General features: G+C 47.8%; 8 protein-coding genes across 8 annotated transcripts; 6 read left to right on the top strand and 2 right to left on the bottom strand.

The window, feature by feature from the left end:
- Nucleotides 1–952: 952 nt before the first annotated feature.
- VE01_04456 (uncharacterized protein) lies at nt 953–1531 on the top strand (the record flags this gene model as incomplete). Its single annotated transcript, XM_018273930.1, has 1 exon — nt 953–1531. One exon carries the CDS (start codon nt 953–955, stop codon nt 1529–1531), a length of 579 nt encoding a protein of 192 aa, XP_018131276.1.
- Nucleotides 1532–1852: 321 nt separating this feature from the next.
- On the top strand, nt 1853–2806 carry VE01_04455 (uncharacterized protein; the record flags this gene model as incomplete). The annotated part of the gene is made up of 2 exons (XM_018273929.1): nt 1853–2353; nt 2426–2806. 2 exons carry the CDS (start codon nt 1853–1855, stop codon nt 2804–2806), a joined length of 882 nt encoding a protein of 293 aa, XP_018131292.1.
- Nucleotides 2807–3944: 1138 nt separating this feature from the next.
- Nucleotides 3945–7134, top strand: VE01_04454 (uncharacterized protein). The gene is made up of 7 exons (XM_059463617.1): nt 3945–4203; nt 4265–4452; nt 4513–5592; nt 5664–6056; nt 6115–6362; nt 6413–6613; nt 6660–7134. The coding sequence occupies exons 1-7, from the start codon at nt 4003–4005 to the stop codon at nt 6890–6892; spliced, it is 2544 nt and encodes an 847-aa protein (XP_059319771.1). The 5' UTR covers nt 3945–4002; the 3' UTR covers nt 6893–7134.
- Nucleotides 7135–7893: 759 nt separating this feature from the next.
- On the bottom strand, nt 7894–9196 carry VE01_04453 (uncharacterized protein). Its single transcript, XM_018273927.2, has 3 exons — nt 9020–9196; nt 8119–8967; nt 7894–8063 (listed from the first exon to the last, which is right to left on the bottom strand). The coding sequence occupies exons 1-3, from the start codon at nt 9164–9166 to the stop codon at nt 7911–7913; spliced, it is 1149 nt and encodes a 382-aa protein (XP_018131364.1). The 5' UTR covers nt 9167–9196; the 3' UTR covers nt 7894–7910.
- Nucleotides 9197–9719: 523 nt separating this feature from the next.
- On the top strand, nt 9720–10822 carry VE01_04452 (uncharacterized protein; the record flags this gene model as incomplete). The annotated part of the gene is made up of 3 exons (XM_018273926.2): nt 9720–10194; nt 10247–10584; nt 10635–10822. Exons 1-3 carry the CDS (start codon nt 9791–9793, stop codon nt 10820–10822), a joined length of 930 nt encoding a protein of 309 aa, XP_018131275.1. The 5' UTR covers nt 9720–9790.
- Nucleotides 10823–12264: 1442 nt separating this feature from the next.
- On the bottom strand, nt 12265–12837 carry VE01_04451 (uncharacterized protein; the record flags this gene model as incomplete). Its single annotated transcript, XM_018273925.1, has 2 exons — nt 12265–12674; nt 12783–12837. The coding sequence occupies 2 exons, from the start codon at nt 12835–12837 to the stop codon at nt 12265–12267; spliced, it is 465 nt and encodes a 154-aa protein (XP_018131290.1).
- A 722-nt stretch (nt 12838–13559) lies between these two features.
- On the top strand, nt 13560–15402 carry VE01_04450 (uncharacterized protein; the record flags this gene model as incomplete). Its single annotated transcript, XM_018273924.1, has 3 exons — nt 13560–13620; nt 13685–13864; nt 13922–15402. The coding sequence occupies 3 exons, from the start codon at nt 13560–13562 to the stop codon at nt 15400–15402; spliced, it is 1722 nt and encodes a 573-aa protein (XP_018131289.1).
- An 847-nt stretch (nt 15403–16249) lies between these two features.
- On the top strand, nt 16250–21590 carry VE01_04449 (uncharacterized protein; the record flags this gene model as incomplete). The annotated part of the gene is made up of 10 exons (XM_018273923.1): nt 16250–16762; nt 16821–17699; nt 17761–17935; nt 17989–18105; nt 18157–18232; nt 19098–20234; nt 20313–20717; nt 20775–21022; nt 21097–21282; nt 21331–21590. The coding sequence occupies 10 exons, from the start codon at nt 16250–16252 to the stop codon at nt 21588–21590; spliced, it is 3996 nt and encodes a 1331-aa protein (XP_018131366.1).
- Between the last annotated feature and the right edge of the window lie 107 nt (nt 21591–21697).

The following is a 21697-nucleotide window of genomic DNA, read 5'->3' as shown; positions in this document are numbered from 1 at the left end:
AGTCAGAAAGGCAGTGGTTGGGGAAGAAGGTTGAGTGGGGAGGGATCGAGGGTAATAATTTGATCAGGGCGTTCAAGGAGTTAGCCAGCCAGCATTCAGATGAAGAGAGTTGGAATAATTAATTGACGGGAATAACATGGTTGGATAGACGATATTGAAAAATTGCATAGTTTAATTAACGGAATGTAATAAGTAGGTCATTTTTAAATTTTGTGGGAAAAATTTGAAATAATAAGATAATAAAATCATATTTGATAATATGCGAATAATATCAATCACGGGTTGTTAGAGATAATAAGGACAAGGATTTGTTTAGGATACCGTAGGAGTGTATTTTACAATTGGGGGTTGGTGAATTTGGTGGAGAATGTAGGATGGGGCGATTGCAATTGAGAGAGACATGGGTTCAACGTGTGCAATGATGACAAGCACATTGGGCGTTTAAAATAGAATTTGGAGGGTTGTCCGCATGGACGTATATACGTTTTTAAGATTGATGATACATTTGGTGTCAGCAACATGAGGTCAGCATAAGAGGTCAGCAAGGGATGGGTTATATTGGGATGACAGGGTGAGGATTGCATTCCAGTGAGGCCCAGCCACGGCAACCACAGGCGTCGAGAGCATGTAATGGCGACAGCCGGGAGGTCACGGAATAAGAAAGGGGTTAATTGTAGGGTTGGAGTTATGGACGGAAGTGGAAAGAGGGTAGGCACATTCCAACCCATAGCCCAAATCCATCCATCCAGGCAAAGGCGTAGAGGATGTTTAGGATTTTGGTTAATTGACGCAGGCAACACGAGACATACATGACAGTGAGACATAGGAGGGCGGCGGTTTTGGGGTGGGTAAAAACAAGGGGGTTGGGGTAGGATATATATTCCAACAAGCCCAGCACAGCACAGCACCAGTTATACCGACATAAGCAAGCAAGGCAGTGCGAGAACCGACAATGAGCGACAGCGATAAGCAAATGTTGGAGTTATTGGAGGAGTGGTCGACGTTATTCATAGATAACGCAAAGTACCAGAGGTTGATTTGCAAGGAATGTATGGTGGGGGTGACAGTGGGGTTTATAGGGAAGCATTTGAAGAAGAAGCACGGGGTTAAGATGGATATGGCAAACAAGGTCGAGAAGCATATACGTGCAAGTCATTGGGGTTGGGTGGATTGTTTAGGGTTGAAGCCGGAGGATGGAAAGCGTGCACAGGAAGGGTTGGACGTGTTTGATGGAATCAGATGCAAATTTTGCCGCAATTTCAATTCGAGGTCAGTAGTGGAGGTGGAAGAGCATTGGAAGTTGATGGGGCATGGAGAGATGAAAGGATGTTCGATAGAGGCAGTACCAATGCAGTCGTGGGTTGGTCGGGAGGGCAAGCGTCCGGAATTATGGGTTGTGGAGAAGGAAGAGCGGGAGAAGGATTGCCAGGTTCAGAAGGGGCACACAGAAGAGTTTGGCGATTGGCAGTTGGAGATAATCAAGGAGGGATTGAAAAGGGTTGGGTTGGGAGACGAATGGGTAGTTGCGTAGAAGATGGTGGAAATTGGCAAGGGTTTCGGATGGAAGTAGATGAGAAGGGGGGCAGATTTAACAAAGGGAAAGGCGGTAGGGACGTTCGGTTTCCCGTTTTTGAATCATTTGACAACGCCGCCCAGACGCGTTTATAACATGGAGGGTGAAGAGTTAGGGATATTTGCAGGACAAGCAGGTAGACCCGAAAATACGATCCGCAGAGAAATAGCAGTTGTTTTCAGGGGCGCAGGCAGGTTGGTTGTTGTAGTAAGTGATATCACAGCATGTAGGACGGGACGGGTATGGGACGGGAGGTGACGTCAGGAGCCGCATCAGGATATGTGGAATGGGGTGATCGAGGAGGTTATTTCAACATCATATCAACCCAACGGACATGAGCAGGAGCGCAAGATGAGCAACCAGCAGGGATTGTTAGTAGGCGGAGACACGTCGCGGACAGCGCAGCAGGTGCAAGCAGCGTTGGAGAGATTTTTTATCATGAATGAAGAGTACAACAAAGTAATTTGCATTGGCGAAGGGTGCAGGAAGGCAATCAAAGCACAGGCGGTCCAAAGGCATTTGCAGAGGAGACACAACGTGGAAGGGGTTTTGTCGAAGAGGATTGCGGACGTGATTGGTGAAGAAGTGGGATGGCGTTGGAGACCGAGTAATAAGAGATTACCAGTGAATGGTTTGGGCCCGCAGAAAGGGTTGGAGGTGTTCAAGAGGTTTCAGTGCCGGTTTTGCAATGAGTTACCGGCGAGGACGGTGGAGGAAGTTGAACATCATTTGTATGAGATGCATAGGGAGACGGAGGGTCACATATGGGATGAAGTGCCGGTACAGTAGTGGGGTGGAGAAGGAACGTATGAATGTTGGGTTGTGGATGAAAGGAAATGTATTGGGGGCAAGGGAATAGTGGAGGTGGCAGAGGAGGCGGCGCCGGCAGAGAAGGATGCGGTGGAAGAGGCGGCACCGGCAGAGGAGACAGCGATGGATGATGCAGCAGCAGAGGAGGCAGCGATGGATGATGCAGCAGCAGAGGAGGCAGCGATGGATGATGCAGCAGCAGAGGAGGACACAGCGAGAGAGATGGATCCGAAGAAAATTCCAGATGATGTTACAGAGGATAGCGAAAGTTGGAGTGAAGAGGAGGGTCAAGAAGAGGGGGAGGGGTGCAAGGAGAAGGAAAATTTCGAAGGGTGGGAAGGGGATTGTTTTGGGTGGAGGTGGAGGGAGGCCGAACAAGCGGGATGGGATGAAATGGCCGAGGATTGGGTAGTTATGTATTAGACAGAAAGAGTTACGAGACGAGAGTTCAGGGGAAAGGGGGCAGAGGAGCGAACAAAGAAGGGGGTGAGGGAAGAATCGAGACAGGAGTTTACAAGGCAATGGAAATGGTATTCAGTAAGCAGTGTGATAGGTGAAGAAGAGTTTTCAATGCATAAATTCAGAGATAGCAAGGTTATAACCCCGTCGCGGAGCGTGTTCGTGATGAGGGTCAGGGTTATAGGGAGGCGAGAGGGTCAGGGTTACAGAGAGGCGCGAGGGTCAGGGTTATAGGGAGCGAGAGGGTCAGGGTTATAGAGAGGCGCGAGGGTCAGGGTTATAGGGAGGCGAGAGGGTCAGGGTCATAGTTGAGTGTTTTAGTTGGGATAAAGGGTCATAGTGAAGAGTGAGGCTACGGGCATTATTATTATGGTATCGCGATCGAATTTTTGATGTGTCGCATTAATAATATCTGGGGTGTGAATGATTGGCTGAATGATTGGCTGCGCTCTACGGCCTGGCGTTCAGCCTGCAATTCAGATGTTTTGCTCAGCGCACAAGGACGAGCTTTGGGATGACACTTTGACTATTGACGAATGGTCCCACCGTGAAGAAGTATTTGGGATTCTAAAGATTCTAGAACAAACTACACTTGATGTAGAAGGCTCATTCGGCTCTCTTGGCAAGGTGGTTATGACTAACGTAGGTCGTGGCGTAATGAGACTACTGGCGTAATGAGACTAGTGTACTTTACATACAAATTTATATGTAAAGGTACTTATATTGGCAAAAACAAAAAACTTAATTACTCGTTTTAGAGTTCTTGTACATTAACTCCTTATATTACAATCTACTATAATATAAAAATGCTAGTATCACTATGCTCATTATTAAGGTGTTATTAAGATTCTAAGTTTCCGTAGGGCTGCTTCATATTTCAGCCCTTAGGAGGGAGGGCTTCGGATGAGACTTCTCAGCGCATCTTGACGACGGGCTGATCAGCATCAAGGGCATGAGTAACAAGGAGCTTGAAGACTTAGTAGCTAAGTATCTATGAAACTTTGGGCATAATAGAGAACTGGATCTTCGCTTTTGAACTTGGTAGACAGGACGGTCCATTGCTGAGTAATATTAACACGTGATGTCGCTCGTATCCACATTTCTACCACAGATAATCCTTGCAAGTACTTTATCTGGGGATTTTATACGTAATCTTCTCCATGTTCCCCTCCTCCCGAGCTCCGCTATTCTGGATTCCTCGCAGTCAGCCACTCTGCATCAAGCTGCACTTCTTTCTCCAACTCTTTCACCAACCTTGTGCTAGCTCTCTTACCACTATCAATCGCTGCTGTTACAGCGTGCTGGTGAATGCAGGGCAGTGCCCGAAGATGGAAGTTCAGGGTCAGGGAGCACCGCAAAATGTATTGTCTCGAATTCTTCGCGCTGACAGCCGGCGTCTGCCCGTAACTAACAGATGTAAAGCAGGCCACACAACGACGAGCGCGGCCCCCCAAACGTCACAAGATTGCCATCGCATGTGATGCTTGTAGAGAGAAGAAGATTCGATGTGATGGGCAGAAACCGACTTGCGGCAATTGCAAACGAAAGCACAAGGCTGGAGACCGATGCAAGTACGTCTCGGACTCTTCTCGTGCCTCAGCCGATAGAGAGTATGTATAGTTACACCCATGCTCTGAGGGTTGATCTTGAGCTCATTGATTTTTAATCAGACATGTGCGGTACCTGGAGGACCGAATTCGCATGCTTGAAAGTGATCAGGCAAGTCCTTCTAGGATAGCACATGCCGTACGCCACAGCGAGCTGGCGGCTCTTCACCGAGCGGATGAAGTGCCGTCGGTCCCCCCCATTTCGAACAGGAACCTTGACATCCTATCCGCCGAGGCAGAGGCCCATCCGTCTGACCGGCCAACATCAACCGTAAGCCCATTGGGCCCCTTTGACGACCGACTACAGGGGCCAGACGGCCGCCCATTCCCAGAACAAGACGGACACGTGGCCTGCAGCTCTGTTAGTGCAATGGGGGCGGCCTCGCATATCTCTGACAGCGTGACTGCTGCACAAGAGCTGTTTTACGGGAGCTCATCCGCGGTGTCTTTTCAACACCAAGTTCGAGAGACCCTTCGGGCGTCCACGGGAGAATCTGACTTTGTCTACCCAAAACTACCAGCAACCAAGCAGTCTAGAGCTGCAGTCCATGGATTATCCTCATTCTTGGGCGAGGGACTCAGCTCGAGACTTGAAGCCCTTACTTTACCTCCTCGAGCTCTAGCAGATCACTTGTTAGACCTATATTGGGCTAGAGTACACTGTTTATATCCGTTTATACACAAGCCGAGCTTTCTTGAAAGCTACGAACAAATCTGGGCTCGCGATAGTGCAGTCGATGATAGGCACGTTTCGACAGAAGCTGTTGGCCTAGGAGGCTCAAACTGCGGACCTGCCACTTTCTCTTGTGCTCTGAACGCTGTGTTTGCCCTTAGCTGCCAATTTTCAGACCTACCCTCAGCAGAGAGAGAAGCGCTCACAAGTACATTCTTTCTCCGTGGAAAGTACTTTCTACATATCGACATTTTGGATGAAGGAGACCTAGCTCTCGTACAGGCCCTTCTGATCATGGCGCAGTTTCTTCAAAGTACGCACTATCCTGACCGATGCTGGAATATGGTTGGACTAGCCTACAGGGTGGCACAAGGAATTGGGCTCTATATTGACGACGGAAACGAAAATCGCTCTCCTATTGAAGTAGAGATGAGGCGGCGTGCATGGTACGGTTGTATAATGCTCGATACGTAAGTTTCCTTTTCGTGAACCTTGCTCTTCCATTCGTGGATGCGAATCCAAAGCTAAATTTATGCTGCAGTGTTGTGAGCATGACTCTTGGAAGACCATCTATTACTACTGGACAGTCCGATATACCGCTGCCAATTGCCAGCAATGACGACTCCCTCATCTCGCTATCTGCATCCTCAGCAGATAACGTGCCTGTTACTTCCTTCTTCGTGCAGGCTCTAAAAGTTAATAAAATCCTTGCCGAGGTCCTCACAGATGTCTACAAACCCTTAAGTCACTTAGGTGGTCGTAATAAGATCGGCCAGCAACCTAGATTTTGTTTTTTTGATGTCATAATCGATCTCGACAATAACCTATCTCATTTTGAACGTAACGTGCCTGAGCAACTCTATTGGGGCTGGCGAGATCAAGCACACCGGTCGACCGAGATTGTCACCCGACAACGCAATGTCCTTCATGCAAGGTTAGTCTCTATTACTAGTACATTAATCCTCCAAAATGATGGTTAACACACTATGTAGATTCGTCCACCTAAAGCTTCTTTTATATCGACCTATATTAAACCAGTTATGTGTAGAATCAAAGCTAGGAGTCGCAGCGAAAGGTTCAAGCGACCGTGAACGGCAGCATGCGACAAGTAATATGTTGTACGGGCATTTCGCTCAACGCTGCGCAGAAGCTTGCGTAGGAGCTGCAGAAGAGCTGATAGATATCGTTGACCATGCGTCGCAAACCGCCGCAACTGATGCTTGGTGGTATAATGTATTCTGTAAGCTCACGTTATATTTCAGAAACCCAACTGCTAAATGTTTCTCCTAGATTTATTTTCATCTGCGATGGTGCTTATTTTGGCCGAGGTCTGCCCTACAGTCCTTGCGTCTAGAGTACCTAGCACCGTTCAAAAGTCATGGGACCAGTGCCAGAGAGCTTTGGAAAGAATGGGTTTGCATAACGATGCAGCTAATCAATGCGCCAAGACGCTGTACAGCATGCATCAACAAATCTATCCCACCTCGATTCGTTGAGTAGTCCTCTGCCTCTTCCGATTTGTGCTAATATATAACAGATCTTCGGGCATCGCCCACTCAGATGACGCAAAAGTCAGATTTTAACTCTACAGAAGGTAACATTTCAGATTACCTGCAGACCAGCCTTTATGAAACAAGCAACGGCCGAGGCGTGGTAAATAGCGAGTTCCTCTTTAGCGACCTTCAGCTCCAAGACATGCTGTCTCAAAATTCGGGATTGCAGCCTCCGTGGAACTTGGATGATATTGGCTGGGGAAATATTTTTTCTTAAAACCATTCTTAAGAATACTACTTTAAGTCCTGTTAGGCTATACGTTCGTGGATTGAAAATCTCCGAAGCATGCAACAACCCCGGCCACATGTGAAAGTGCTCACACAGCCTGCAGGTGTATGCTACACACTCATCCCAAAAGGCTTCCCAGACCCCACCTCAATATAAGTAGGCGGATGTCTACCCAGGGCGGTAGCCCGTCCCGGGCCCTCATAAGTACGACACCACCAGTCCCTCGGCGGCCTGGAAGGACTAGATCCCATGAAATAGTCGAAGCTATACCTGTCCATGTTCCATAAGACGCGAATTACTAAGTTGAGGTTGTAATTCACTGATCATCTACCATGGGGTAGATCAGCATCTGGCCATATAGATCAGGTCTGCCGTGGTCCCGTATTTCGAGTGCGATAGTCGCCCCAAGACAGCCCCCTGTAGAGGCACCGCTATCACAAGTTTCTTTGGATTAATTCCGAGCGCAACTGCTTGATCTGCTGTCCATTTAGTCCGGCATATGCATCGTCAAATCCAGCTGGAGGTGGATTTTCCAGGGCTAGACGGTAATCCGCAGAGACCACTACAGCATCGAGCTGCTTGACCTAATCAAACACAGCGGAGAGAAAAGTGTACCCCGTGCCCATGATCAGTTCACCAGCGTGAATAAAATGGATGGCTAGCAAAACCAAGACAAAACTTTGCCATCTTATAGGCCATTAAACCTGCTTATGTCGATGCTGTAAATATCTTACCATTAATCCGATCAGACTGTTTGCGACATTAAGAAAGAAGGCATATTAATCATTAATTAGCCCTGTTAAGTTGGCTGCTAGTAGTGCAGCTAATCGGCCAACACAGTGTCGATTGGACCAGGCTACCACACCAAGCAGTGGAAACGAGCGAAATTCCAGTCTCTTGGATAGATCCTAGAAAATTTCTCCACAGAAGACCGCTCCGCCTTTGTACACCCTTGTTCGGCTGCATAATGTAAATATAAAATTAGTCTCGTTCTATAGCTAGCTAATTACACAGATTCCCATGAAAGTATTGGCTTTACAACTCTACCTGCCTTGAGATCTGCAATAGCCTTGTCGATATCAGCAACAGGGTATGCCCGTGATAATTTTTCAACGGGAAATAGGCCTTCCCGTTGCAATTTCACAAGCTCAGGAATCAACTATTTGGTGGTTAGCAGTTCGATCTTTTATCACTGGGCGCATTTTAAGAATCACCTCGACGGGGTCTGATAATGCCTCGATGACACCGATTAGGCGTTTGCACGAGAGAAGCATGTCCAAAGGATCAACAGAAACCTTTTGGCTAGGGCGGGCCACTCCGACCAGGGCAAAGACACCACCGTGGCCTAGACCACGGATACCTTCTTCTATCAGGGAGCAGATACCAGTTGTGTCGACAATCTGATCGACTCCATCGCTGACTAGCCCTTTCAAGGTTTCTGCGAGGCTGGTGATTCTACCAGAGTTGAGCGCGTCGGTGGCTCCGAGAGAAACAGCGAGTTCCAATTTGGCATCCACGATGTCGACAGCTATTACTCTCTCGACCCCTATAGCTTTGGCTGCCATCAAAGCACTCAGCCCCACAGCTCCCATACCCAGTATTGCTACCGTCGTTTTCTTTGAGGGTTTCAAAACTCTCATAATCGTGCCCGCACCGGTAAAGTACCCACATCCCATCGGAGCCATGATGGCAAATTCCTCGCTGCTGAACGCACACTTAACGACAGACGTTTCGGAAACAACAGCCAGCTTGCTAAAGGATGATTGCCCAAAGAACTTGCTGCGGACAGGCGTGCCATCAGCCAAACTTGCCGGGTTACTGCCATCGGAAAGTCTAGTTCCTGTGAAGTTGATCGCTGTGATATGAGGACAAGAACCATTTCGACCTTGGCTGCAGAATGAACAGGTTGTGCAAGAGCTGAAAGACAGGAGTATTTGGTCACCAACTTTCAGGGAGCTATCTTTCATAGAACCCCCGAGTCTTCGAATGATGCCAGCTCCCTCGTGACCGAGAATAGCGGGGAAACCTCCAACTGGCATAAGTCCTTGCTGCACCACGATATCCTACCACGCGTGGTCAATTGGAACTTGCCGAAGAATGGTAAAGAGAACCTACTGTATGACACAGTCCAGTGTATTTCATCTCAACAAGCACTTCCCCATCACGAACCTCGTCCAGTGTAATGTCCTGCAGGACAAAAGGCGAGCCCGCCTTTTCCACCACCAAAGCCTTAGTCGGGATTTGTCTATCAGGAAATGCCATTTCAGCTGGATGTATATTTTTCAAAACCTTGAGACAGATTCAATAATATACAAACAAAGTATTATTCAATTTCACAGCGTGGCTCTCGCGCCAACTCCTCTGAGCTAAGTAAGGTAAGCCGATACTGTACCTGGCTAGGTGCTTGGCTGTGCAATTTGGTTGAGGGACTCGAATCGGAAGCAGCACCGAGGAGGAAAGTGGCGAATCGGAACGACTCCAGAATCCGGTTCTTGGTGGGGATCTGGTACGGAACGGGGTTAACGGCAACCCTCCTGTTCGCTTCGCTCATGGTCGGTAATTTACACTATACATCATTCTCGTGGTCAGCGCCCTCCGAACAGACAGAGGACAACTTTTACAAAATAAATTTAGATGCTAAGGCGGCGATAAGACATAGATTGTAGCATAAATTAATAGTAGCAGTTATAATGAAGAATTAGTGGAGGTAGCAGTTTTAACGATGAGTTTGCCTTTGAAGCATGATGAAATAAGTACCTTCGCTTCACATATAAACTTCACTATAAATGTATTTACTTTTTCTACCCACCTCACTATTTTATAATTTCTATTACTTCAGCTGCTACTTTCTAGCCAATACTCGAAGCATCGAAACAAACAGAAACAATGGCTCACAAATTAAGTTGTCTATCAAGGTTGCTTCAAAGCCCCTCCAAATCTCTGAATCAATGCACTCGTACTTGGTCAACAAAACGAGGTTACGCGAGTAGAAGCCGGACTCAAACATCTCAGAGACTTAAAGACAAGGTTGCGATTGTCACAGGAGCATCCTCTGGACTTGGCCGTGCCATTGCTCTAAGGTATGCTCAAGAGGGGGCGCACGTCGTCTGCGCTGATCTGAGGCCGCTCGCCCCGTCTGCCATTGGTATTCAAGCCAGCAAGGCAACCCATGAGCTCGTTAAGGAGCAGGATGGCGTGCGGAGCCTTGCCGTAAAAGTAGACGTGAGCGATTCACAAAGCGTTCAAGACATGGTGCAAGCAGCTGTGAAGGAATTCGGAAGAGTTGATATGTGAGTCCCTATGTTCCCATAGCACCAAGGTTCATCTTCTAAAGCAGCATAGCATGTGCAATAACGCAGGGATTGCGTTTGAGACCAAAGCGCCGCGGCCGTTGGGAATTTGGGAAACCCCGGATGACCAATTCGACATGACGCAGCAAGTCAACTTGAGGGGGGTATTTCTGGGCTGCAAGTATGCTGGCGCTCAGATGCTCAAGCAAGAACCGCACTCGAGCGGCGACCGGGGATGGATTATCAATACAGCCTCAATATTGGGTTTGGTTGGGACGTACGGAACGTCATCATATTCCGCAGCTAAAGGAGGTGTTGTGAATCTAACTAGAGCGGCTGCATTAGATTTCGCGCCGCACCGGATTCATTGCAATACCATTTGCCCAGGCTGTAAGTCCAAAACTTAGAAGCGTTGAATGTTGCTAACTCTCGTATCACAGATACTCATAGTGTAATGATTGAAGGCTTGAACAAAGATATCGTCAATAAAGTATCGGCAATGCATCCGCTGAAAGGCTTTGGGCAACCAGAAGACATTGCGAGGGTAGCAGTCTTCTTTGCGAGTGAGGACGCAAACTGGGTTACGGGGGTCTCAATGGCAGTTGATGGGGGCTACACCGCACAATAATGGCATTTGGGAGATGGAGTGCGGCTTTCCCCCATATTTTAATTTTATGGAGGCAGGCGGATGAGCTACATCCAGGGACTATTTCCGGTATTTTACACCTACAGCTGAACGTCCTGAGTATATATATAATCTGTACGTGACCGCCTTCGTTGTTAGCCATTCGTCTAAGCCGGCAGAGCCAAAACTACCGTAATCCCTCGCCTTTATGCCACCATGTGGCAGAGATATCTCATCGTGTACTGTCATACCATTGAAAACGGGTGTAGTCAGATCATACTCGGTATCGTTCGCAAGCTCAAGGGCTTCTTCCTCGCTCTAGATACGAATTACAGAAACCGTTGGCCTTTCCTCCAAGCTCCAATAACACAGGCTTCACAGTTTGCGCCGCAGATACAACCTGCTCAGCCTCTGCGGCCCATACACTGCTACAACTATATAGACCCTTGCCGGTAGATGAGGGCACGACTTGAAATGAGTCTCTGAGAGTTTTATCTTGCCCATTGATGATGCTGGGGACTGTATAATCAGCCGCTGACTTGATACCCATGTTAGATATCGTTCTACTATAACTATTTTGATCGCATAACAGATGAAACTCACCTCCTTGCTGTGAAATATTTCCAGTATTCCAGTTGGGTTTGCTCGATTATGTTGAACAGTTTTACGGTCAGATAGATAATCCAGGCAGATGGAGATATTGCCAGGTCATAGTATTTGGTCGTAATGCTATATATAGAAAGTCTCAGGTCTATTTTAGATGTGTACGCAGCGGATTTTAATAAAGGTTCTCTTGGTGAAAGCCATCCACAACCACTTTGGAGAGCGTATCTCCAAGGCAGATAACTTCCAGAGGCTGCTATGCTCCAAGGAGGTGAGTAGGCTAGACCACATTATCATGGACCACGACGGCTATTTGCCATCATTCCTAAATTTCTTGTTCCTACAAAATCACTCATAAGATACGAACAGATATTTAAACTTCACAATTTATATTGAAAGGTATCTGTACAAACCGACTCGACGGCGAAGGTCCGGTGGGCACATGGCTAGCCTACTTATTTTAGTGCTGCTTCAGTCTTGGCCATAACTCAAGGACCCATCAGTGTTGGTTGAAATCATATAGGTAGTCACTATCATGTAAACAGGTGGCCTGTCTTAGGAAATCTTTCTAGGACTAGTGTGAGAGTCATATCACTCAGTGATCCAAGACAGGTAAGCAGCATGGGTTTCAACGGGCGATCATAGTGTATTCATAGGTAGCTGTCAAAACTAGCCGCTGGCTTCCTATTGAAGCCAGCTCCTTGCTACTTATATTGTCTGTGTGCGCTAGGCGAGGGCAGAGAGTTGTAGGGTCTTGGTGGACCTGGTGTCATAGCGCTGACATGGCGATGGCTGGAGGATAGCTAACCGTTACCTAACGGTTAGATAACCGTCAGCTAACATCACGTTCTGCAGAAAGGGGTCAGTCGACTCCTGATCGTGACAACTAGGAGTATATTCTCGCTGCCGGAAATTGTAGTGTCATAGTAGAAGCTTCTCGCGTCCTTAAGCACGTCTTTTGGATTGAAGTCCTTAGACAAGTAAGGTAGAACAGTTGCTAGGCGACTGATGAGGTATGTGAGAGCTTTATCACCACGGGAAAAGATGATCTTGACATCCGGGAAGTCGCGCACTGTTCTAGAGGCAATGAAGTCAACAGCTGCGCGAGTTGTCTCGAATGGGTAGTCGATGATAGGCCGAGGAAGCAATCTCCTAATTAGGTTGTTGTCGACGGGGTGAGTGGGGTGGACAATGACAACAGCCTTTCTCTCGGAAACTTCTTTCCAGATGTTATTTGCTTCGTCGGCCTCTTCTGACCACAGGCGAATCCCCTATACACAGGGATCTCCTCCCGCCACAAGACCGCTATCTTCAAACCGGCATTAGTTTCATAAAATCCGGGTGTCCTGTGGATGCTCACCGTCGCGGTAGATGTCTGGGACATAGTTGTAGTGAGCGTTGCTACGGTGCGACATCTTGTTATGTGTACTCAGTCAAGTAGAGAAGGACGAACTTGGGACGTTGCCAAAGGTAAGCCAAAAAATTGCAATGAAGTCTAGTCCTTGTTGCCCTTGACATGTCTGAAGCTGCAGTCCAAAAGGAGCGTTAAATAAGATTATCCTGCTCCTTTGCAAATTTCATTACTCTGTAACTAATAGACTAGCGCATCACATGGGATAACGTAGTCCTGGTGACATGAGCTGTACCGTATTTTCAGGTCGGTAGCTTTCAGTTCCCCGATCAATCAGAAGAGTGTTCGGCTACAGTTCCGAGGGTGCGTGCTCCACACCAATTTATTTGCCTTCGCATCTAGAGATGCAGCTCAAAAGCGGGGTAGTAATGAAGGTCGAATCGGGTGAGCTCCGAAGACCAACTGCTGGACGGGATTCTTTCCGATTTTGTAGTGCCGGGCCACGGAAGACTATGGTCAGACTCGGTTCCTGGCAGCAGCTGTCTACTTTTAAAGTGTGTGCTTGTGTGGGGTCCAATCCCCGGCAAAGTGGTGCTTCATGGATGTCCCTGCATGGGGTACTCCAGACTTGATTAAGTCGACGACACAAGGCCCACCAAATTATCATCCATAGACTCACTGCTATTGCAAAATACCCCAGGCTGCGACTTTCCTTCCACATAAAAGGCCATTAACCTATAACCTTTTTTACGAAAAAAGTTGTCACAATATTTTCTCATAACAACCATGGCAACAAGGAGGTCTCACACCAATACGCCAGTTCTCATCATTGGATCTGGCATATCAGGTAAGCTAAACCAAAAAACCGAGTGAAGACAATGTTAAAAGGTCTAACCAGCTGACACTTCTAGGAATATGCACTGCCATTGATCTGATTCGGCGTAACAAATCCCATGATTTTATTATCGTTGAGAAGGGTAGTCAAGTTGGTGGAACGTGGAACGACAACAAGTATCCAGGATGCTGTTGTGACAGTATGGTCCCTTTCCTTTACCTTCTCTACAAAGCTGTCTTTTACTTGGACCCCTTGGGTCTGTACCTGCACTGTAGGGTCGTAGTGAAACGTAGCTGATTCACTACAACCACAGTCTGGAGCCACCTCTACTCCTTTTCTTTCGACCCAAATCCGGACTGGAGTCGTGAATATGCTGGTCAAGAAGAGATTCTTCACTACTTGGTCAATGTCGCTCAAAAATGGGGGCTTTTCCAGAAAATCAGGTTTAATACTGCCGTCTCTGAAGCGCGTTGGGATGATGCAGAAGGCCTCTGGAAGACACAAGTACAAGTCACTGGCGACAAAGAAGCAGAGTTCGGAAAGGAGTATACAATTAACTCACAATACCTCGTCTCTGCAGTAGGGCAGCTAAACGTGCCATCATACCCGGAGCTGCCAAATCTCGACTCCTTCAAAGGGAAGGTCATGCACTCTGCGCGATGGGATTGGAGCTATCCAATGGATGGCAAAAAGATCGCAGTTATTGGAAACGGGGCGACTGCAGCACAAATTATCCCAGAATTGGCAAAGATCTGTAATACGTTAACTGTCTTTCAGCGGACGGCAAATTGGGTGGTTCCAAAGTTCAACACCGAGATTAGCGAAATAAGGAGGAAAGCATACCGTTACATACCTGGCGTTCGGAAGGCCCATCGAGCAAAATTGATGGATATACGAGAGACTATTTATCAAGCCAGTGTCGTTGAAAACTCAGATGCCAAGGCCGAGTTAAAAAAGATGTGCTTGGCATTGCTAGAGGAGCATTTACCGGACAATGCAGAATTGCAGGAGAAGCTTATCCCAAGCTACCCTCCTGGATGCAAGAGGATCATCATGTCTGACGACTTCTTGTCAACTCTAACCCAGCCACAGGTCACTCTCGAGACACATGGTATCAAACACGTCACACCATCCGGAATAGTTGTCGAGGGCAATACCGAACACCCTGTCGATGTAATCGTTTTCGCTACAGGCTTTCGCACACTGGAGTTCATGTACCCAATCAAGATCTATGGCAAATTCGGCCGCTCTCTCGCCAACATTTGGCAAAGTGGTACGCGAGCGTACCTGGGAATGACTGTCGAGTCACTACCAAATTTTGCAATGCTGTACGGTCCGAACACTAATCTGGGACACAACTCTGTCATTCTGATGGTAGAAGCTCAGTCGCGGTACATTAGCGCCATGATATCTACAGTATTGAAAGCCTCTATACGCGGTGAGAAGTTGGAGATCATGGTAAAGGCGGAAGCAATGGCGTACTACAACAAGGATATCCAGGAGCGCCTCAAACTCACCAGCTTTGCGAATCCGGCTTGTCACAGTTGGTACAAGGCTGCCGACGGCACCGTCACCAACAACTGGTGCGGTACGGTGGTTGAGTATCAGCAGAGGGCGTCGAACATTGACTGGTCAGCCTACGATATGACGGGCAGAGGTGCCGGGATGGCCAACAAGGAGAAGAAGTTGCATATTGGCCGGGTCGTGGAGGAGTCGCAATACGCGAAATTGGCATTTTGGGCGGCCCCTGCAATCTTTGCGGCATGCATGATAAAAGGTTTTGTGACAAGCTAATTCAGAGGGTTGTAATTTTATTCTTGGCGTGTTGTGTTTAACAGGACAGTTGATTAATTAATTGGCCATCATAATAATTCCTTTGTAGATAACAAACTTGCACGCTTGCCATCTGCTGCCCATACCAACGGTAAATCCGGTCGACTCCCATAAAAGGACCCACCTCGCTTATTAGCCTCTAACGTTTTATGGAGACGGGACAGCACCCGAGATGGTGGGCTGGACAGGGGTATGTCTGGATTGATCCCGACGAGAGTGCAAAGCGGAATCCAAGCCGAACTGCACAAGATCAGTCCCATCTCTCTTACTAGGACATTGGCTTGAACGAAAGGGGTTTCCAATCACTCGTGGAAAATGATCGGAAAGCCAGGATTAGCGGGAAGAGGGTACGGAGTTATGGAGAATTAAGAAGTGTACGGGTAAGAGTTGGTGCGGAAGCCACCCGACGGCAACGCAGCAGACTGGGCAATGTATTACAATAGTATGTAGCCCTCGAGGCACGTTCCATTTCTCGAATCATGTACGGAAGAGCTGGAAAGGTATCCGTGCCGAATGCGACAACTCCCAGAATACCTAGTTCAGAAAGCCGGCGACGGCTCACCGAGCGGGCTCTAGCGCATGCTAAATATTCTTGCCTTAATTATCACGCATTTACATAGTCCCTATGACTGCGGAGCAGAGTCTTCTACCATTTTGACTGCCGAGGGCGCCTATTATATAACTTATATATTGTTGGTGCTCGCGAGGTCGGCACCATCTCTGAAGGCCCTTCTCGAGAGATTATCGGTCTTCTTCTTTTTATCATCGTCACTGCCATAACCCAGGCTTCCAAAAGTATTCCACGCAGATGGCGGAGAAAGTCGATGTTTTGATCTGCGGAAGCGGCTCCGCCGGTGTTTGTGCTGCGACCTGGCTAGCACGATGTGGTTTGAGTTGTAAAATTGTCGATTCACGCCTTGGTCCCCTGTTGAATGGTCAGGCTGATGGTGTTCAATGCCGCACTGTGGAGATCTTCGAAAGCTTTGGCCTTGCCGAAGAGTTATTGCGAGAGTCATACCATGTGCTGGAAGTCTGCTTCTGGTCGGCCAACTCCCAAGATGAACTGATTCGAACAAACCGTATAGCAGATACACCCGCGGGTCTCTCACACCAGCCACATTTGATCATCAACCAAGCTCGCGTTCATGGCATCCTGATCGACGCTATGCGCTCCTTTAACGGACAGGAGGTTGAATATGGATATACTGTGAAGAGTGTTCAAGTCGACAGTGCTACTGCCAAAGACCCGGAGGCCCACTGCGTGACAGTCATTGCAACAAAGGACGGAAGAGATGAGAAGATAGACGCGAAATACGTGCTGGTGGGGATATTATATACCAGACACCATATGTTTGTTTACTTGGTTGACAACTTGACAGGGTTGTGACGGTGCACATAGCACTGTCCGGAGATCGCTGGGCTATACCATGATTGGAGACTCTACAAATGATGTGTGGGGAGTCATGGACATATTTCCACGCACCGATTTCCCAGATATTCGGAAAAAAGCGGTAATACAATCACCCCACGGCAGCCTCCTAATCATCCCACGCGAAGGGGGATCTATGGTACGCTTCTATATCCAGCTTGGGCGAGGGGTCATCGCAAAAGAGGTGAAGCTTGATGATCTACATTCTGCAGCAGCCCGTATACTGTCGCCGTTCAAGTTGGATATAGCGTCGACATTTTGGTGGTCAGCATACTCCATCGGACAACGACTGGCAGATCACTTTTCAAAGGATAATCGTGTTTTCCTAACCGGAGATGCATGCCACACCCATTCTCCCAAAGCTGGTCAAGGTATGAATGTGAGCTTGCAGGATGGATATAATATCGGATGGAAGTTAGCGAGTATACTCAAAGGCCAGGCCTCTCCTGATCTTCTTTACACGTATAATATCGAGCGGAAAAAGGTCGCAGCCACTCTTATAGACTTTGATCGGGCCTTCACCAAATCATTTTCATCAAAAAATACCGACGCCGAGTCTTTCATTGAGCGCTTTATCAGGGCGGGTCGATATACTGCTGGCCTCACTGCGAAGTACGATGAGTCTTCAATTACAAATGTGTCTGGCAGTACACAACATCTTGCAGCAGAGCTGACGGTAGGAATGCGATTCCCCAGCACACCGGTAGTACGGTTGTGTGATGCGCGTGTGATGCAGTTGGTCACAGCAATGCCTTCAGATGGTCGGTGGCGCATCGTGCTGTTCGCTGGCGACATCCGCGATGCAGCTAAAGCAGAGAAACTGAAGAAGGTCAGTTTGCATGCCTACGAGTGAAACACACAATAATGTCTTGGTACTGATCTGTCGTCAGCTGGGTGAATTTTTGTTCTCCGAGACTGGCCCAGTACAGACTTACACGCCGCCAACGGCCGACATCGACAGCTTCATCGAAGTCCTCGTCGTCCTCTCCGGAGTACGCCATGATATCGATGCAGGGCAGATCCCTTCGGTCTTCTCCCCAATAATTGGCAAATGGCGCATAAGCGGTCAGCATATGTCCTCTCGCAAGTTTCCATTCCCGTTACTAATACCAGTTAAGATATCCACAAGATTTTTGTCGACGAAGAAATCAAGGATGAAGGGTGCGGCACCGCGTACGACTTTTACGGCGTTGACAGCAATAAGGGTGCTGCAGTAATCGTTCGCCCTGACCAATGTAGGCAATCTTTCTTCTCACAACTCGTCATCTTGTCCCTAACAGGTATAGATGTATCAATGGTTACCGCAATTGAGGACCACGATGGTTTGAGGGGATTTTTCAGTGGCTGGGGAAGAGTTCAAAGGTGATCATTATTGTACTTCTTAGAAGATAGATGGATAATTTTAGTTGTTTAAGGAACTGGTATTAAAAGTCAAGTCGGTAAGGCTTAGGAAGTCAATGGCATTGAATCTGACGAATCTGACGAATACTTTCGGTCAACCTCGTAATCGTGAGGCCCACTTTCGCCCCATTTGCGCCCCACTCTTGTTAGTGGGACTTACCCCGCACTCCACAGTTTCTGTCCACGATTTCATTTCGATGTGCTTTTCGTTTCTCAACTACTTGTACGTGGCTGATTTCCCACATGCCGAGATGTCGGGCACAGAGTGACTGTCAGTTTCAGAGCCAGAGTCTACCTAACGACGCCACTGCTTCAACGATAACCTAAACTCTCTCGCGCAATCCGTCCTACCGCGTAACTAATCAATCAATCAATCAATCCGCCTTAGAGTGGCCCTTCCTCCATGTGTTGATCGCCGATAGCATTCGCCGCCAACCGCAGCGCACCAGGATGGAAGGGAGTGTACAGCGTCAGAAATTGCAGCACAATGTATACATACCCTAACTTGTCTCAGCATCTGATCTAATCTGCGCCTTTCATGCCGTGTTGAGGGAATCGAATCAAATCATAGCTGATGGTGGTTAGGCAACCGGAGCTGGACGGCGCCAAACAGGACCCCATAAACGTCAAAAGGTTGCACTTGCCTGCGTTACTTGTAGAGGAAGAAAAATCCGATGCGATGGACAGAAGCCAACCTGCGGCAATTGTCAAAGACGAAAAGAACCTGAAAATCCTTGTGCCTATACTTCCGACCATTTTAGATCTTTGAGCGAAAGAGAGTACGTACCCATCCCTAAAAGCAGTCAGTGATTAATTATATCTTTAGGTACATACAACATCTGCGGAATCGAATTCACGAGCTTGAGAACGACCAGCCAGAAGGTAGAACTGGTCTGTCCGGTCTTACTGAGGTCAATCGCGACGACAACAACCCATTTCCAACACCGGAGACTCTGCGCGAGGTGAATGCGATTCCACTTGTACTGTCATCTTCTCATGGACAACCTGAGCCTTTGCGATCCGCGTTCGAATATGCTTTCACAGGCGAACATCTACTTGCAGCTAGAAACCAACCGAGTCATAACAGCCAGCCAGAAGTGCTCTTTGGTCTTGAAGTGCCACAATCGTCTAGAGATTCATCATCGGACCGGGAGAAGCACCAAAACCGTGACGATGCGGTGAGTGCTATGGGTGCAGCGTCGCATATTTCGGACAGAGTGACTACTGCGCAAGAACATTTTTACGGGAACTCATCTGCAGTATCATTCCAACATCAAGTCCAGGAAACCCTTCGGCGATCCACGGGCGAACCAGACCTTGTCCGTTCACAGCCATCAATAATGAAACGACTAAAACAACCCTCAAACGCTCTATCCCCGTTCCTAGACCAATGTTCTAGGTCCAAGCTGGAAGCGCTCGCTCTACCTCCTCGCGCGCTTGCAGATCACCTGTTAGATCTGTACTGGAATAGAGTCCATTGTCTATACCCGTTTGTGCACAAGCCGAGCTTTCTCAGAAGCTATGAGCAACTTTGGGCTCGCGAGAGTGCCGCGGAAAGAGATGATTACTGTTCGCGTCAGGCTATCGGGCTTGGTGGCTCCAACTTTGGACTGGACACTTTCTCCTGCGCATTGAATGCTATGTTTGCTCTAGGCTGTCAATTCTCTGACTTGGCTCCGGAAGAAAGAGAAGCGCTTACGGATACATTCTTTCGTCGTGGTAAGCACTACTTACATATTGATATCTTGGATGATGGAGATTTGGCTCTTGTCCAGTCGCTTCTTATCATGGCACAGTTTCTTCAAAGTACCCATTACCCTGATCGATGCTGGAACATGGTGGGGTTAGCTTGCCGGGTGGCTCAAGGTATTGGATTGTATCTTGACGAATCCAACGAGAATCGTTCTGCTCTTGAAATAGAAATGAGACGACGCGCATGGTATGGCTGTGTGTTGCTTGATACGTGAGTTGCTCTCCACGGCCCTTTCCAAGTTCTTCGGTTCGCTGGTTTTATGTTGCAAGACTGAATTACTTCCGGCAGAGTTGTCAGCATGACCCTCGGCAGACCTACGATCACCTCGGGTCAATCAGACGTACCATTGCCTATGGTAGTCAATGACGATTCTCTCGACGTAGCATCCACGGCTTTTCTCTCACCAAACAGCGTCAACCCGCCACTCCTTGAATTCTTTGTCCAAGCAGTAAAACTTAATAAAATACTTGCGGAGATACTCACAGATGTTTATAAACCCTGGAGTCGCTTGGGCAGGCGTAACAAGATTGGTCAGCAGCTCAGGAACAACTCTTTTGACACGATAATCAGGCTAGATTATACACTATCGGATTTTGAGTCGAATGTGCCGAGTCAGCTCCATTGGACTCGGCGAGATCCAACTCTTGACCGCACGGAAATTGTCGACCGACAGGTTAATGTTCTTCATGCAAGGTTGGTCTTCTTTTATACTTTGATTTTCTAACAATGATGATTGATCCAAAATTACAGATTCACGCATCTCAAGATGCATCTATATCGCCCTATATTCAACCAACTATGTATAGAGTCAAAGATGGGATGCTCGAAAGGGCCATCTGGCGATTCTGAACGCCAGGATATGTCAAACAATATGCTCTACTCTCACTTGGCTCCACACTGTGCGGTGGCATGTGTAGGAGCTGCGGAAGAGCTGATAGATATTATCGATCATGCCTCACAGACGACTGCCACAGGTGCTTGGTGGTACAATTTGTTCTGTGAGTAATATTTGCCAATACACTAATAGACGCCTACTAATCAATACGAACTCTTGTAGATTTATTTTCATCAGCAATGGTGCTTGTGTTGGCGGAACTTTGTCCCACCGTTCTAGAGCCTGAAAAATCTGGCAGCGTTCGACAGTCCTGGGACCAATGCCAGAGAGTTTTGGAAAGAATGAGCCGGCACAACGATGCAGCAAAGCAATGTGCCAAAACCCTGAGCAGCATGCATCAGCAAGTGTTTTCCAAGTCAAATAGTGAGCTATCCTTCGTCAATCTACGATTTTCCGCTAAGACATAAACAGCTCAAGCTGCCCGTAATCCTATCACCCATATTTCAGGAACAACGACATCTACTTATCCCACAGCGATAGAGACTGGCGTACAGATTCCTCAACAGATAGGACTCTACGAAGCAGCTGACGCCCAGCCCCCTGTCAGTAACGATTATATGCTCACTGACGTGCAAATCCAAGATATGATCTCTCAGAATATGGCATTGCAACCTCCATGGAACCTGGATGATACTGGCTGGGGTGACTTGCTTTCTCAGAACCATTCTTGAACTCTAACCGGAAGGGTTACCACATTTGTCACCGACGAGGCAGGGAGAAATGGAGGTGCGCTACTGGTCGTCATTCTAATCTAGAGATCTTGGATGTTAGCCTTTAG

This window comes from Pseudogymnoascus verrucosus, assembly GCF_001662655.1.
Source record: "Pseudogymnoascus verrucosus strain UAMH 10579 unplaced genomic scaffold scaffold_16, whole genome shotgun sequence".
Taxonomy (NCBI): domain Eukaryota; kingdom Fungi; phylum Ascomycota; class Leotiomycetes; order Thelebolales; family Thelebolaceae; genus Pseudogymnoascus; species Pseudogymnoascus verrucosus.
This window is presented reverse-complemented; position numbering and strand designations above follow the sequence as displayed.